Consider the following 14,336-nt stretch of genomic DNA (forward strand, 5'->3'; position numbering starts at 1 on the left):
ATACTGGGAGCTTTAAGTTTCTGAGCGCTGACTTGAATACAGGAGCAGGGAGTGGGGGTGGGGGGGGGACACCGGTCGGCAGGGAGAGGTGTACAGACTTGGTCCAGACAGCAGACGAAGAGGAGCTCTTTGCTCTGCCTCGCACGGGATTAGGGCAGGAATTAGAGCGTCATAGGCTTGTCAGGCTTCAAAGGGCTGCCATGTCGCAACACACACATGTACAGTACATACACGGTGAACAGACACAACACATTAACATCAGTTGGAACTGTCAGAGACAGTAAAGGCCTTGAGCTTCAGGTTACAGCTGCCAGTGACTGGAGGCCGTCTATAAGAAGTGTGTGTGAGCGAGGCAGACGAAGGGGAAGGGCTGTAAAAACCACACACCTTAATCTGTGGTATTACCATCATGATGGCATACCGCAGGGCAAGAGTGGTAAAATAATTAAATAACAGAGCGAGAGAGGGCCTTCTCCCTCACACTTTGTCTATCTGTTGCCGCGGTCCCCATACACACAAATCACACACAGCGCTCCTGTATGTGTAGAAATCACGCACAGACAACACCGCTGCAGTATTACAAGCGAAGCTCAAACAAAAATAGACTTGTTGTAATAAATCCCATTCAGAGACACACAGGGAAGTGTTTACATATCAACAGCACACACGTCTCAGCTTTTGGCAGCCCTACCAGACAATGTTGTATTTTGCAGATACTTTAAATCCCGGGGCCTGTTTGTTTGAGAATTGCCGGGTGATAGATCGCCCATCAACACGTTATAATTAAATGGATTCCCGCCTCGCTGTTACAAAAGATGTTTTCCATTATCCGCAGCTGGGACCTTTGCATTTCCCCCACCTTGAAGACAGCTAAATAAGAAAATACAGTGTCATCTCCTCCTAAAGCCTCCTTGCTTCATATTGTTGTCTGAGCTATGAAATACTGTCTCAGTTTTCTTGTCAACAGGACGCCTCTCCAGACATCTGCTCAATGCTACCCTTGATTCTTAAAATCACACACACACACACACACACACACACACACACACACACACACACACACACACACACACAGACGATTGCACCATAGACTCAATGAAAATACAAAACACACACACACGCACTCATACACAATTGTGTGCTAGTGTTGCAAGTTCTCTGCTAGTGCCCCAGACAGACAGGGTAATTAAGAGCTCATTACAGTGCATGCAGTGACAGGATTCCTGCACGCTGGCAGACGCTGCATTCGCTGCTTGTTTTTGTTCTCCTGTGGCCACAGGTAAGCCTGCTAGACATGTGGAATGATTCTCAGCGAGGGTGGAGGGAATGTGTGTGTGTGTGTGTGTGTGTGTGGTTGAAAATGCGTGGTTCGACTAGTGCAGTCAAGCAAATCTGACACTCAGACAATCAAGTACTAAATTGTTATTCTGGTTTTCAAAACCTCAAGTGAGGTACATGTGTATACTATACGTGTCTGTGGGTGGCAGTTTTTTTTCTCCTCTGATACGGAGTGTAGTTCATCCTCCAACATCTAACTGTGACATTGCATTTATAAGACACACACAGCTCTCTCCACTCTTAAGAAAAGCAAACAGATGAATGAAAATTTGATTTTCTTCAAGGTGGAAAACAGATCCCAGTTTTACCTTGTTCCATTTTAAATGCAGACAAAACTCAACAAGCCCCTGGCACAGCCTCTAACAGACAGCCGAGACGAAAGCGGCTCTTTTAACTTAAATGTGTTTTAACAGTGAGAGCGGGGGGAAAAAAGAAATACAGCAGCAATTTAATCATCCAGAAAAAAAAGTCCTGGCACTTTTGAGGTGGTATCATTTAACATGTTATTTGTTCCAACACCTGTGTGTTCCTCTGTGAAGATGAATATCAGATACTAGCATAACGTTCCGCCATCAAGTCAAGTGCTCGCCTCTTTGATGAGGGCCCAAAAGTGTGTGTGTGTTTCTGTCTGTCTGAATGTGTGACCCATGTGGTGATGTTATTAAAAATGTCAGAAAAATCTTGCATATGATACACGTTTCATTTTCTAAAATGTGCTCAGCATTTATCCTGCAAGTTCTATTTTAAAAACGCAAACCTTTTCTATTAATGATACTTCCACAAGTGTTGGTATCTGTGGTTTCCTCCTGCACAACTGGCACACATCTGCTGCAGCTGTGCTTTGGCCCTGTTGTCCAGTATGTTCAGGCTGTGGCCTCTGCACTGGACTTAACTTGAGAAAGTCCTGTTTGATGCAGCCGTGCCCCTCCCGCCTCGTCCACAGTGACCACACTGTTTACACCACGTAAACAAGCTGGCCGGCCCCCCCAAGGTCCGAGGCGGCACTCTGCTACCGCCGTGGCCGAGAGGCTCACACTAATTCACACATCCAGAATGACATGATCAGCCAATTAGAAGCAAGAGCGAGACAGGAAATTAGCCCAGTCAGGTAGCTGTGGTGTGGACTTTAGAGTGTAGCCGTCACGCTAGTTGGGTTTCATGCTGGTTTCTGCCAAACCCGAGCAGGAAGCTGGCCCTGCGAGGCCAATACAACCAAAACGAGAAGGAATCTGGACCAGTCCTTTAGACACTCTGTTTTACTTCTGCACTCCTGTATTTACATAATATGTCAATGGCCGCCACGGAGTTTATTTGTTATGGTGCCTGAAAGCTTCACTTGTGGTTACTCTCTTTTTGTGACCCTGAGATGAATAATTCAAACTGAAAATGTTTTTGTTCTTCAGCACAAAAAAAGATTCTTTTGAAGCTGCCTCCTTGGTGGAAAAAAAAAAGAGAAAGAAAAAGAGAAGTGAGAGCAAGTTGTTTTTTACCAGACTCAACTGTTTGTGTAAGTTATAATTTCACATCAGAGTCGGGCTGAGTTTTACATTTCAGCAATTACAGAAACTACATGTGTGCCATGAACAGTCTCTATTGAGTCTGGGGAGAGGGGAAGGGTGGGAGGACGACCAGCTCTCAAAGAGAACATAGGATTTTTCAGCCCATGTGTTTGTTTTTGCTCACGTTATAAGTGAGGGCTCAAAAGACATATCAAATGTCCCACATAGCTGAGCCAAGGCCGTGTTCCTCCCCTCACTAACACGCTCTCTTTCTCTCTCCTTCCCTCGCTGGCGTCTGTCTTTCTCTCTTGCTTGCTCTCTCACATTCTCTCCCCGTTGCGACGCCTAAGGCCTAAGCGAAACAGGAAGCCAGCACAAGGACCGGCATTCACTGTGTCTCAATGACACGCTTCATTACGGCAGGCGCATTACATGTCTCAGAGGCGTTGCTGGATCCGGAGTCACGAGGATGGACGCCATTTTGGCTCAAACATCTTCTCAGCTAGCCCTTTCATCTACACATGCACTTCAAAAGCAGTGCATGTGTTTATTTGTGTCCTTCTCCAAAACTACACTGGCACCACCCCAAAGCTACTTATTAGTGACGCAGTCGTCGCTTCTTCCCGTCCCAGCCCCCTGCCTTCCCTGCTCCTCAGCTCCGCCCAGGGGGCTGGTCCTCTTATTAACAGGGGTAATCTGTGCCTCTGGTATTGACGTTGTCTGCTGGCCAATCAAAATATTTGAAGGAAATGTTTATTTTCTTGAGCGAATCGCACCAGCTGCTTGCAAGCCTTTCTGAATAAGGCCATTTATGTGTAAGAATTTGCCATTGTGAGGTATAGTGCGGGACCTCTCGGTGACTGAGTGCTGATTTGGGCCTTCGCAAAGGAAGTGGAGGAGCTCCAGGGGAAGCACAGATCTTACACATGCTGAGCCCAGTGCGGCTATAGGTGAACAGCCCAGCAGCGCCACCCCCTCCTCTGCTTCTGGCATCCTACTCCGTCCTAATTGCCACTACAGGAGGTTAGGAGTTTACTATATTGCGGTATCTCAACAGCGGAGGGCAGAGTCATAGTGATACCACATGGCTGACTGCAGCTGTCATTAAAAGCAGAGCGCTATGAGAAAAGATGTAGTTATATAATATGTAGGGTTCTGTCTTTAGTACTGAGTACTTTTTTTATCAACACTGTTCAGAGGCTTCGAGAGCAGACTTCTGCACAATCAATGTGCTGACCATGTCCACAAAGCTCCGTGCTGGTTGTCATGTAACATCTGCACCTTCTCAGACTGAGAGCAAACAGCCCCCTGTTTGTGTCAGCCCTCGTGCGGTGTGGCCATTAAGTGTGAAGCAGGGTCCCACGCGTTGGGCCAGGAGGTCCTTGACCCTCCTTCACTTCCTGACAGCTCGGCTGGACAGGCTAGCGAGAGTCCTGTACTTCACAGGTCCCCGCTGCCCCTCCGGTGTCTCGCCTGAAAGACCCAAAAATATCTCCCATGCACCCATCAAGCATGTTTTTCCAAGCCTGGTCTCACTGTGGTGAGAAAACCATCCCCTCCTCTTCCCAATCTTCACTGCTCCGTCAGCAGAGGCCAACCTGTGACAGGAAGACACATCTCCAAACCGCCAGATGTCAAGACAATTTTGACAGGTCTGGCATGAAGAGGGTTTTTTTGGATCTTGCTTCAAATTTCTGAAGCACAGGCAGGGACTTCCTTACCCTGCACACCAGCAATCGACAAATGGTGGCCCGCAGCCCACATACAGCCCACACCAAAGCTTCCCAACTGGCTCACAGATAATACTAAATTCATAAAATTTGTGGAGGAAAACATCACAGTATTTATGATATCTAGCACTTCTTTTCTGCCTGAAAAAATCAGGATGGAAATAATTTTATTATGATTTACTTATGTGAGTTGGCCCTCGGTTACTTTATAAATCCATCGGCCATCTTATTATTTGCTTTTCATTGTCCCACAGCCATGGGGTAGATTAAGTTAAGATTACCAGAAAATATCATGGGTTATTAATTACTCTATTCATAATTTACATCAACACTGTGTGCAATAGTCGTCGTTCCACCTTCTCTTTCTGTCACTCTCTCCCTCTTTCTCTCTCATGCTGGAGTGCTGAGTCTGTGTCTCTGTCCCTGTCTGTCTTCAGTCCTCCCAGTTGTGCTTCTATAGTGCATAAAGTTGGGTCGAGGTCAGGTGACTGGTTAACCCATATTTTTTGCTTGTTGCATGTTGCAGATTAGATAGGTGAGCAAAAATCCAATTACATCTTTTATAACTGGAATAGTTGGTTCCATGTCTTCGTGCAAGAATGGGAATTAGTTTATAGCCCTCATCTTACTTTTCCCCCTTTTTTTGGTTTAAAATTTCCTTTTTTTTCACCTGCTCTTCTTTAACATTTCCTTTTATTTACCATTAATTTATCATTGAAATAATTGTATTATATTACTCAACAATTATCATTTTAATAATTAAACAATGACAAGCTAATTTGGTATTTAAAAAAAAAAATCCATTCCCAACAGTGTCTGCTCAGAAAAAATCTGGCCTTTGGACAAACATATATGATCAACATACAAATAAATAAATAAAAAGATTTTGCATTCCTGCACAAACTAAATTCCTTCGCTGACTTATTTCTAAAAATCAGATCCCAGAGCTCACATATTGTTTTTGTTGTGTGTTATAACAGCCCTGTGGCAGGAGCAAATGGACACCCCCGCTCTGAAGACATGCAAGGTGGAGGAGGACCTGAGACCATGGCCAGGTGAGACATCTTCATAACTGTTTTACCACACCGTAGATGTCAGTGTAACTTTGCTTTAGGTAATTCTTTCCTCGCATTAAGTCTGACCACAAATTTGATGTGAATTTGAGGAAAGTGCACATTCGTGCATATCTGTACTTCTGTGTGTGTGAATGAGAAAATTGTTTTGAAGGGTGTTTGTTAGTTGCTAAGACGTAATCATCATGTGAGGCCCAATCAACACACAGCGTGAGGGGTGAGGTCACTACTAAGTAATGGCCTTAATTACTAAGTGTGAGCAAACAGGCCTGAAAAATACAGTGGAGATAATTGAGGCACTGTGGACTGCCAAGGAGCGTTCACACCTTCAAATGGTTCATCTTTACATCCATCTCAGAACAAACTGAAGATCGGCAAACTTATTTTGTTTAATTAGATTTTACGACAGACGTTCAAATTGAAACAAGCAACGCTGCAGAGGAGCAGTGGGAGAGGCGGGCATTACACAGGGTGTGCCATTCGTTGTGACAATTTTGGAGTCTGTTTCGTTTGCCCGTAGGGCCCTACTACACCCCATTACATTCCTAGAACGCCACCACCCTGCCTGCCTTCGTCTTCTTCTTTATACCCTCCCACTCCTTCTTTCTTTTATTTGTTTCTTGGAGATTTGGCTCTTTGCTTCACTCCAGCAGCCCCCTCAGTCTTCTATCTGTCCCCTACCCAGAAACCACCACACCACACCAGACATGCTGAGTCATCCACTCACGCTGTGCTGAGGACACACACACGGAAGAAAGAATAAAAAGACTTTCAGATTCTCACTGATGTTGCTTTTTTCTACAGTTAAGCAGAAATAGTACAATGCCTGAAGCTGAGAGTGGGGAATTACATATTTACATGTGTTACTACTTGTGAGGGGGCAGATTCGCTGCAGAGCAAGACATTCATGATGGGGTGAAAAATGTGATTGACAGCGACCGTTAGTAAAAGCATATGTCTGAGCCTAAAATGGAAATGGCAAGACATCCAGACGATAAAGCAAATGTGGCAGAGATGCAAGAAAGTGTAATAAATGATGGTGCTACTTGTATTCAAATACCTTTATCCTAACAATAACAGTATGCATGGTCTACAACACACCACACCGACTGCTTTTTAAGGAAGTATCATATCTCTCAGAGAAGGATTTACTTAATAAGCAGACATGTTAATCATGTCACCTTGTTTGTTGAAGCATTAGGAAAATCTCAGGGTTTTTTGTAATCACAAACACTCTTTCCCCTTGCTTGTATTGTATGTCACAAGTTGGCAACATGCAAAGTCCTCTGTGCTCACATGATAAAGTGCCTAATGTGGATGAGGCTTTGGGGCTGGTGACCATGGTGCCACAGGACAGAGGTGATTATCATTTGCATCGGACATGATGCTCCGGCCCCAAAGCATTGGCGCTTAAAAAAACACCTGGAGATCATTTGTGTTCATTTGGGTCTCCTATTCTTTGGCAGCTCTGCCCTGGCATTGTGTTGCCTTGTCATCATCAACCTGCTATCAACAATAATTACTCACCCTAATGGCATACACCGCTCAAACCACCCAAACCAGTCGGTAAATCAAAGCAAAAGCCTCAGAGTTGTCGTGCAGCAGTGTGTCTTTCGGGATCATCTGAGGAGAACAATCTCACTGCACAGCGCCGTGTGTGGAGCTGAACGCAGGTTCTCTCTCTCTGTCTTTCTCTCTCACTCTCTCATTTCCTCTCCTCCACTTATTTGCCTGAGACACCATTCCCTGAGCACTGGCCGTCACAGTTTGCATCAAGCCTGAGTAAACATTTCACAGGTGAGCGTCTGTGTTTGCATCTCCCCATCGCCAGAGCCACCACAGGCGGCCACGCACGCACACATAAACAACTCTGTGCACGATTACACACACAGACACGGCCGCCTCAAACATGTTCTTATGTTAACAAACAAAATCAGTTTCTCCCATATGCAAATAAGGCAAACCTCCGGTCATATCTGGGTTACACGCTTGACTGTGGACTAGTGGACTTCTTGAGCTGAGCAGAAAGGAGGAGGACAACTCCGCCCGTGGAGTGTTGCAGAATTAAATAAGTGCATGGCGTTATGTTTGGGAGCTAGAAAGCGCTGGAACACTATGTTCTCTATAAAAGCCCTGATTCCCGGCTACCCGCTTCGTAGACTGGGAACATCACAGACAGCAGACTGTGCCAGCGAGCCCTCTGGGGTCCATCCCCTCTCCTGTCCCTGCAATTTAGTCAACACGTTTCAGATGAGCCTAATGGAGATCATGTGTGGTTTTGGGCCGCAGAGGTTACAGGCAGCTACTACCAGGCTCAGCAAGGAAGACCCTCTCTGCCAAAGATACACCACTGTTACCACAGCCACAACAGCGCAGTCTGTACTTAGACTGGGTGGGGGAGGGTGGGGATGCAGGAAGGTATGCAACATGGTTAAGATGGAGAAAAAGCAGACTGCAGAAGTTTGCAGCTACAAAACAGTTAGTTGAGCCCTCTCCTCCAGAGGGAGCTACTGTACTGCGGAGGGTTCAAGGTGGTAGCAAGCTCCTCCTGGCTCACAGCCAAGTGCTTGTTACTGCACAAGCCCATTAAGGTGTTGTGATAAGTGTCCGGTCCAGTTTCCCCTGACAGAACACAGGAGTCGATCCCCACCGCAGTTTAGCCAACACGTTTCCACCGACTCCAATTAAATGGAGATCATGTGCGGGGTGGGCCGCGGCAGCCAGAGCCATCAAGTCCCCACGCCACACACCCCCCCCCACCCCACAGCTTTACCCTGAAACCTAAATTTAGCACAGACAGAGAGAGATGAAGGGAGAGAGAGAGGAGAGAGAGAGAGAGAGAGAGAGAGAGAGAGAGAGAGAGAGAGAGAGAGAGCAAAGGCTTTTGGGAGTCCGGTAGGAATTAGTGGGCCGACTCCACTTCACCCGAATCAACAGCAGCTGAGGGCTTGGATTTTCCTCGCGTGAAATCAGATATGGAGCTGGTGCCTGGTAGACTCTGGAAAAAGAAACAGCCCCCCCACCACCACCAAACTCCCTCATCCCAAAAAGAAGAGGAAATTCAACTGCAGAAGTGTGTTGTTGAGAAAAAAAAAAGTATAGCAGGGGCCATGGAAATTGCAAAGGAACAGATTTTTTTGTAGCTGAAAATGGACCCAGTTCTCCAGACATAGGGAAAAGACATTTCAACGAGACTGTGGCACGCAAGTTTGGCATTCTCCCCCCTCAGGGCTGTGGCGTGCAAGCGCTTGCTATTTCACAAATACAAGCTCTCTTTTCTCTGCCATCCAAATCCACATTTTACACTTGCAGTCATGTGGCCACATTGGACCCATGAAAGCCACATGCGGACAAACAAATAACCATGGCCGGCCGTGTGTGTGAGTGTAGGAGTGTGTTGTGTACAAGCGGCAGGTGTGGAAGGAGCGTACTGTATGTTGACATCAGGTATGAGGAACTTTGCTTCGTCATTATGGCGCAGAACCAGGTTAAGGGCGTTTACAGTTCCAGGGTATTTCGGCCTGGCCGTTGGCCACCTGACCTCCTTCCAAAATATCTGAGTGTTTTAAGCGCAAAGACACAACATGCTTGACTTGTCAGACAAGATGAGAATTAAAATGTAGTGTTTGTAGACCCAGAACGGCTACTGTGTGATCATGACAGCTGCTTTTTGATGAAAAACTACAAACTGACTTGAGAAATCAGGACAGGTAAAAACAACAGATATCACTAAACATTGCCTCAGTGACATCTAACTTACATAATACAGCAGAAATACAGAGCGTAATTGTCCCTGCAAGCAGGTCCAAACCCATTATACTTCAGTAAGATGGCAGCAGGCAGCATTTAGAAGTCCCACACTCCTGCAGAACTGTGAATAGCTTCATATCCGAAGCTCAGGATGTAAGATCAGCCAATACCACAGTTTAGTAAGAGGGGCAATATGGTGTTTCAGTTAAGGAACTAAGTTGGTGACAGTAGCAGCCCCAAATCTCAAAAGCAAACTGCCAAGTCAAACCCTCAAGCAGTAATTCTTTTTCCCTTTTGTCAGCTGAGTAAATTAGAAAGTGTGCAGTGAAACTGAAGTCCTAACAGCTGGCTTCACAGCGCTCTGTTACCTGTGAGATTACACTCCACAGTTAACTCTGACAGGTCCTGGACTGTGATACACATTAGCTTACAGGATATTCACACAGAAACACACTTTTTCTTTGTTTCTCTTCCTTCCCTCTTTCTTTTTTCCTTCTCTGACTGTCTCCGATTGTGACTGTCTGCCTCTGAGTATGATTTATGAGTTGCACAACAGCGCAACAAGCCGTCGGTGTTTATACAAAGCACCCCTCAGCTCTGACAATGCCTCTTTTCATTGCTATGAGAGAGACAGAATACTGTACGTTGCCCTCCTTTTGAAGGAGTGGTAGGAGGGCTGTGGAGAGGGGGCCTTTTCATAACTTCAGTCTTGTGCACGGGGCTGTGGGATGATGTGCTGTCAGTGCTTGATGACTGTTATTAAGCAAAAAAATGTCTCAGTTCATTACTTTGAGCAAACATTTCCATGGACGGACATATCGCAAGAAATCTGAGCTCAGAATTGGGGGTTTGGAAAGGTTCTGGAGAAGGGGGTTGATTTTTTAGAATAATAGAAAATGAGAAATCTCTGAGCCCCTCGTTTATAATCACAACAGCAGTTTCCGTTCATGGCTCATTGTTTGTTGACGCTTTCCAACCTTTTGTTTCTGCCAATAGGGACTACAGATCTCTTCAACCAGAGGACCACCTTCCCGTCTCTGTCGCCGCTGACTGACCCTCGCTTCTCAGACCCCCGAATGCACTATCCCGGGGCCTTCCCCTACTCCACCAACACCTCCAGCACCGGCATCAGCGGCCTCAGCATGTCAGCCTCATCTAGATACCACACCTATCTGCCACCACCCTACTCAAACAACCAAAGCCAGAACTTCCAGTCCAACTCCTACCTGTATTACGGCACAGGCTCTGGATCCTATCAGTTCTCCATGGTGGCGCCGGGCAACACCGGGGGCGAGCGCTCCCCCACCCGCCTGCTGTCCTGTTCGGGGGCCACAGGCGCTGGAGGGACCAACAGCCTGATGAATCCGGGTCTGAACAACCAGAGCGAGGGCGTGGAGGCCGATGGCAGTCACAGCAACTCCCCCACCGCCATGAGCGCCTCAGGCCGGCTGGATGAGTCCGTGTGGAGGCCTTACTGACTGACAGACAGCTAGACAATCGGAGGTTGCAGGAGGAAGGGAGGGAGGAAAAAGTAAAGAGGATGATGAACAAAAAAAAGACACTGAAAGCAAAAAAAAAGAAAAGAAAAAAGCTGCATGTTTGTCTTTTATTTCTCCGGCACTCGCTTTAAAGACTTTCTGTTTTACCAACTCGAGACTTCCATGTATTTTGTACATTTTGAGTAAACTCCTGCACTGTGCTAAAACATGTACTCTTAAAAAGGACTAAAAAAGCCATATAAGTTGAGAAGATGTTCAGCTGAAACTGTAAATAGACATGAGGGTAAAACCAGAGAAGCCATATTAACGTTTCAGGATTATTTGAGGTACTCATGAAAGAACAAAAGACAATGGAGGTATAATCAATGAAGAACTGAAAAACCACGGCATCAGACAGAGCGATCCAACTCACTTAGTTGGTGGGGACAAGCAGTCGGACTGGGTGTTTGCTCCCTGAGTGACTCCAACATCCCTCCAAGGCTGCTCTGCTGTAGCAATCGGCCCTTTTTAAGCTTTAATTTCTGCAAAAATTGAAAACATTGTGTCAGCTGTGAACACATCTTCAGTTGCAGCCAGGGCTTTTTTTTCATGTGCCCATGCAGTATCTTATTGCCTAATTTATTATCCAAATGGACACATTAGCCTTTGGTGCTACGGTATGCAGTTTCAACACAATCTCTACATCTTTGAGAGAAAAGCATTTATGTGTCAGGACTCACATGTTAAAGACATGAATTCTCCTCTGCTGTGTCATCAGTGTATCGAGTTTCAAGGGGACAATGGCTGATATTATGAGGAATGTAAAAGACTAACGCAGAGGAGTGTTTATTGGTTTCTTTATCTGCAGGAGTATTTAAGTCCTGTTGTGTCTACTCTTTACTTTTTCCTTACATTTCTTATCCAGGGCCTTTTCTGGAGAAAAAAAAAAAGTCCTAGTCTGGTATTTTTTAACTGGATGACACAGTTTACTTTTGATATTTATTTGAGCCAAATTGTGAGGAAATGTGTGCATATACCCAAAATCCTTAAGCATTTCTCTCTACCTTTTCTTTTTTTATATATACAGTATATAAGCCTTATTTTGTTGTTAAGTATAAATTTGGAATTTGTGTAATATATTGCTACTAAATTATGAAAAAAACAAAACCTTTAATGTAATTATTTTGTCTTCCAATGTAGCTTTGATGCACTAAAAACTTTTATTCCTGATGAACCACGCCCAACAGATTCTGTTAGTGAGATGGTGTATCCAGAGCTGTAATCCTTTTCCAAATTGCCTTTCTGCGCTAAATAAGCCATTCGCTTAATTTTTGCACTATGTTTGAATTTTCATTTCTCTTTTTTTTGGTTATGTATTTACAAATATCTGAATTTCTGCCGAACTGAATAATAAATATTCCTTCACTTCTATTTGCAGAATACACTTAAAAGTGTCCTTTTAACAAATCCTCCGCAAAGTAATTAATGATGTCATGATTAGACACACACACACACATTCCTGCGCCACAGGTGTGTGTGCACATTCCCCCTGTCCGGAGGGCCTTTCCCCCACAGCTACACGTCATCTCTCGATCCCTGGAGGAGGTGGAGGAGTGTGAGGATGAAGGGAGGAGCTGGGGTCAGAGTGGTATCTTCTTACCAACACCAAGGGCAGTTATGCAACAAAAAAAAAACGTGCCTTGTTGTGCACAGGTCCCTTTGTTCTGGGTAATCAGTGAGTGCTTTGAAGCCTTTATGTCTAATTTACGGATCATTGGTGCCAGGGGCTCACGGCTCGGCCAATAACTCAAACGCCTGCACAGATTACCTGGATGTGAGCTGTGTAAAAGGTGTTTATATCAGGTATCAGGTGTCTCATATCTACAAGAAAAGTCTTCCACAATAAGGAAGCATCCATGACTCTGAAAGATGAGGATTAAGTTGCTACAAAAGTGAGATTTAATTTCAAAGTGAATCCAAAAAAAGTTTGCATTTGCAGCTCAGGTCCAAATAAGTTATGCAATGTTTTTATAGATCTCACAAAAGACCCTCTGCCTTATTCCTCTTTTTAAAACAATCAGTAACAATGTCTCATTCCTATCTCCCTTTCATTTAGAGGAAACGTTTCCCTGCTCTCTCCTCTGAAGACTTTATACAGCAGAGGACCTTACTTTATTATGGGCTAAAAAAATCATGCAGCTAGAGAAACCACATGTGTACTTATATTTGTGTGGTTCCTTCAAAATCAAACCAAAGATCTTCACAAACTGCCTGTAGTACTGTCATGATGATGGGAAAGAGGACGTCTCTGTTAATCTCAAACATCATTCTTTATGCAAAACTAGGAAGCCAAAATGTACAAGTGAGTTGTATTTTATTGTATATTGGATTGCAGAGCACAATGTTACGTTTTTCCTTGGTTTTCTTTTTACAAGATGCCCCTTTTCTTTTTCATTTACCAAAAATGTTAATTCATCTTTGCTCCTTTCATTTCTCTTTATGCTCTAAGCATGTACATCTGAAACTGATATGTTAATTTAAGAATCTCATCTATGTATGTAATGATATCGTTAATGCTTCCATACTGAGTGCTTGTAAAGTTTGCGGATAATGTAGTTTTTAACCATTTTAATTAAAAAACCATGTGTCTCACTTTTGTCTTCAGAGCTGCTGTTTATTTAAAGGAACACTGTGTGGGATTTAGTGGCATTGAATGTATATAAAAATGGACATTGTGTCACCACATAGCCCTACTGTACAAAAATGAAGCCAAAATATTCTGAATATGTCCGCTGCCATGTTGTACTGGTGACATAACTTGAAGCATGGTAGCACCTCCTTATCAAGTTCCTGCCCTAACAGCCCTCTGATCAACTGCAAGCAGCAGCACTGAACACTGATTTGCACACACAGCTATCAATCCTGTCATCAAATCCCCTTTTTATTGCATCAAATAATGAATTAATAACCTTACTTACCAAAACAACAAACATCTGCATGAGAACTTTCTATAATAACAGAAACCAAATTGTGTCAAATTTATTTGGCTTCGCCAGCTGATTAAAACACTTAAAGCAGCTTAATGTTACAAGTAAATGTTTTCACAACTCTGTTTGGCTCCTGTCGCGGAGGAGCTGCTAACAGCAATGGCTGATGCAAGAATGCAAAATTACAACAAAAAAAGAAAGGCGTATCTAGTGCCAGTATTTAGCCTGTCCTTTCTGGGCTACTGTAGAAACATGGCAGTGCAAAATGGCGGACTCTGCCTCTCCCTTTGTAAATATGATATAAACAGCTCATTCTAGGATTATAGAAACAACTATCCCCCCCCTTTTTTTTAAAGATTATTTTTTGGGGGCTTTTGGCCTTTTATCAACAGGACAGACTAAGCGTGAAAGGGGGAGAGAGAGGGGATGACATACAGCAAAGGGCCAAGGCCGGAGTCAAACTGCTGGCCGTCATGTTGAG

At 44.5% G+C, this 14,336-nt stretch overlaps 1 protein-coding gene across 1 annotated transcript in view; it reads left to right on the forward strand.

Annotated features, from left to right (window-relative positions):
- The window catches only part of runx3 (RUNX family transcription factor 3), a 52,842-nt gene extending 39,322 nt beyond the window's left edge, over positions 1–13,520 (forward strand). Inside the window, exons 7-8 of the mRNA XM_042500672.2 lie at positions 5,548–5,622; positions 10,387–13,520. Coding sequence (XP_042356606.1) covers positions 5,548–5,622; positions 10,387–10,868 — 557 coding nt within the window. The 3' untranslated portion in view covers positions 10,869–13,520. The remainder of the gene's footprint in view (positions 1–5,547; positions 5,623–10,386) is intronic.
- The last annotated feature ends 816 nt before the right edge of the window (positions 13,521–14,336 follow it).

The sequence above is a fragment of the Plectropomus leopardus genome, chromosome 14 (genome assembly GCF_026936395.1).
Source record: "Plectropomus leopardus strain MGB_pleo_1.0 chromosome 14, ASM2693639v1, whole genome shotgun sequence".
NCBI lineage: Eukaryota > Metazoa > Chordata > Actinopteri > Perciformes > Serranidae > Plectropomus > Plectropomus leopardus.